General features: G+C 44.8%; 1 protein-coding gene across 1 annotated transcript in view; it reads left to right on the top strand.

Moving 5' to 3' along the window:
* LOC104943430 (fibropellin-1-like) overlaps positions 1 to 2,357 on the top strand; it is a 4,782-nt gene extending 2,425 nt beyond the window's left edge. The window contains exon 2 of the mRNA XM_010768816.1: positions 2,029 to 2,357. Coding sequence (XP_010767118.1) covers positions 2,067 to 2,357 — 291 coding nt within the window. The 5' untranslated portion in view covers positions 2,029 to 2,066. The remainder of the gene's footprint in view (positions 1 to 2,028) is intronic.
* Positions 2,358 to 3,177: the final 820 nt, after the last annotated feature.

Here is a 3,177-nt window from a genome sequence, read left to right on the forward strand (position 1 = left end):
GCATGATACGACCTCGGATTCGAAATTAGGGTTTCGTAATTTGAGGAAACCGGGCTAGTTTTCAGTTAGTTTTTTAATATAGGGAGGTCGGTAGCCACTGGCTAAAATAAGTATACGATACATGCGGTAGATACAAACATAATGGAAATCCGATCGGCCTGGATTCGATCACCCTGCGATCCCTCGCGGTCCGGCCCGATAGGCCGGCGGAGGACTTCCCCGATAAATCCGGCTTGGGTCCGGTCCTCTTAGGCAGGCGATTTGCGACACACACACACACAAAGTGTAATCGGCCGTTGCCGATAACGTCGACGTCCATAGGCGGCGGAGGTACGTTCGAACAATCCCCGGGGCTGTCACCGCCCTCCTTTATGTTGCCGACACACTAATGGTTGGCGCGCCGATTTCGATCCGCGATTCGATCGACTGCGGGATGCCAAGTCCAAGGCAGGGGAGGGACTGCCCGTAAATACGCGCCTGTCCAACTCCACTCACACTCACTAGCTCTCTCTCTGCTCTTTCTTTCTCGCCGCTCTCTCGTCGCTCTCTGCCGCGGAACTAATCGTCAACATTAGGATACAGTCTGGACCGTACAAAAGACCCCGGTATCAAATACTTATTATTACTGTAAAAGTAGTTTACTTAAATAAGCGATACGTGGTCGAAATTTTTTTTGGGACCCATTTGCAAAAACTGTCCGTGGGTTTGTCGTAAAAGATGTGTTTAGCGGTTCTTTCGTAATCTCCCGATCGTTCCATAACTGAATTTATCCGATTAGGCGCTAGGCGGAGGAAGATTAAGGTCTGAAATAGAAATCTTTAAGGGATTTTGTCGTATGTATAAATTATCATTTACAAACCATGGGTTTGAAAGTATAACGTGCTAGCCTGCTGTAATACATCGTATAGTCAGGCACACATTTATGAGATTTAACAATGGCCAATTATATTTCTTAAATATGTAGCCTATTCCCAGAGCATAATTCATGGGGCAACAAGGTGAGGTGTAAAATGTGTTTTAATATCATACATTTTACGCCAGCAAACTTCTTGTACGGACTTCGGCAGTAGTGAAGACTCACTGAACGAATTAAGTACAAAGACGAATCGTGCAAATCACCAGAAGTCGTTCGCGAACCGGTGAACGAATCTTTAAAGTGAACTGAATCAAAAGATTTGTGTCCCCGAAGGGATTCGAAATGCCCATCATTAGTGCGGGTGTGTGTGCTCGCCTCGGGCTGAGTTTCGCTGTGTCTCGCCTACCAGGAAACCACACCAGTAAGCCAGCTCGCACTGTCCGCTCCTTGCAGCAGCGAGCCTCGCAACGTCCCGCCAACACGGCACCCAGACCCCACGCAGCATTCTCTTCTGTTTGTCATTACTGGTGTCATTTTCTGGTTGCTAACAAATGTCATTGTAACACATAACACACATTAGAGCACACTGGGCTCACAGGAGCACCAACAAGCCGTTTAGGACATAGAGTGAATGCACATAGCTACTATACAGAGCTGTATGAGAAACCAATGTAAGTTTGGAAAATTGAACAATGTAAATCTATTCTAGTAGACCTAACCAATATAATTATGATCAGTAGAAATGGTCATGTCATGGGACCTTTAACATATTAGTATGAGCACAACCACATCACCACAGCCACTTATCTGTATGGAAGGTGGATTGGATCTCGTGCGCACAATATACTTTCTCGTTCGCACCACTAAAAATAAAATGTTTACACAGAGAAAGTATCAAATTGTTTCAATTAGATACTTTGTTGTCTTACAGAAGTAATCACATGAATAATGATTCATTTTGATTAGTGAAATCAGTACTCGTAAAGTAGTACGCCAAAGTTAAACAGACTTGAAGGAAGGCAACTACAAGTATTTGCACACTGACCCAGCCCCTGAGGACATCCATCTTACAGAAAATACTTTTCTCTTTGTCATGTTAACCTATTGTGATTTGGGTGTGGTCTACTTTCATTAATTCCGTCTCACTCTCTATACATCACTGCCTCCCTCAGCAGCCCAGGGATCCCCGTCTACCTGCCATACCTCCACCATGACTTCCTTCCCTCTTCCCCAACCGAGAGGCATCGACCTCAGCTTGCCAACATGTGGAGAGATTCAATGCAGCGACCACGGTTCCTGTCTGAGTCCACCGGGGGGCGGCACCGGGTTCGTGTGCAACTGCGACCTGGGCTACCAGGGCGAGGCCTGCGAGGACACGGTGAACGGGGCGCTGAGCCTCCCGCTGTCCCTTAGCGTGCTGGCCGTCATCTTCGGGGTGCTCATGGTGGCTTTCTTAGTTGCCAAGATAAGGCAGAAGCAGAAGAAGAGGAACAGGTACTGAAATATGTTGTTCTTAAGGGAAAATGTTAACCTTTTGGTAAAAAATGTTTGATAAGAATTAGTTTAAAAGTAAAAAAGTTAGCTTGAAAGTTGTTTTAAAGTGGCTTGAGTCGGGGTGTTGTTAGCCTAGCTTAGCATAAAGACTGTTAGCAAGCAGAGGCTCAGCTAGCCTGGCTTGGAAGTAAACAACAACTTCTGAAGCTCTTCCCTAACACCTCCTTTCTGCTATATGTTAAACTGAAGTTGAAATTATGTTTTACTAAAAATAAATCTGCGACTTCTTTCCGAGGCACCTGCCGCTGGTGAACGGGAGTTGCCACTAAGATGCCGGGGCAAGAGAAGGTTTACGGTAGCTGCCACTCGCCTTCCGTGGCAAATTCACGTATTTATCGTGTAAAATGTCGCTGTTTAAGCATGACTTTATCGAACTGTTCTGTACACAGGACTGATGTGCGATCTCTATTTTTCAAAAAGATTATAAATTATCATTTGTATTCAATTTTACTTGGAGGACGTGGTTTGTTAAAAATAAAACGTGCTATATTTATGATAGTACTACAAATATATTGTTATACAAGAGAGAAACATTGGCGAGTGAGTTGCAACCATAGACTGGTTGCAACCTATGGTTGCAACGCAAGCCCAGCTGACATTGCTTCCCTTGGCAATTGTCGCTTCTGGAGGGGACTGGAGTTTCCACTGCTTGCTATGATAAACCAGGTGTATTATTACTAGTAAAGACAAATAAATATCTGTATTGACACAGAAACGTGCACACTGGTGTTATTAGACTTGGAAATGGGGGACCCTGATGTAAACAA

The sequence above is a fragment of the Notothenia coriiceps genome, unplaced genomic scaffold, assembly GCF_000735185.1.
Source record: "Notothenia coriiceps isolate Sejong01 unplaced genomic scaffold, NC01 NC01_scaffold00006083, whole genome shotgun sequence".
Taxonomy (NCBI): domain Eukaryota; kingdom Metazoa; phylum Chordata; class Actinopteri; order Perciformes; family Nototheniidae; genus Notothenia; species Notothenia coriiceps.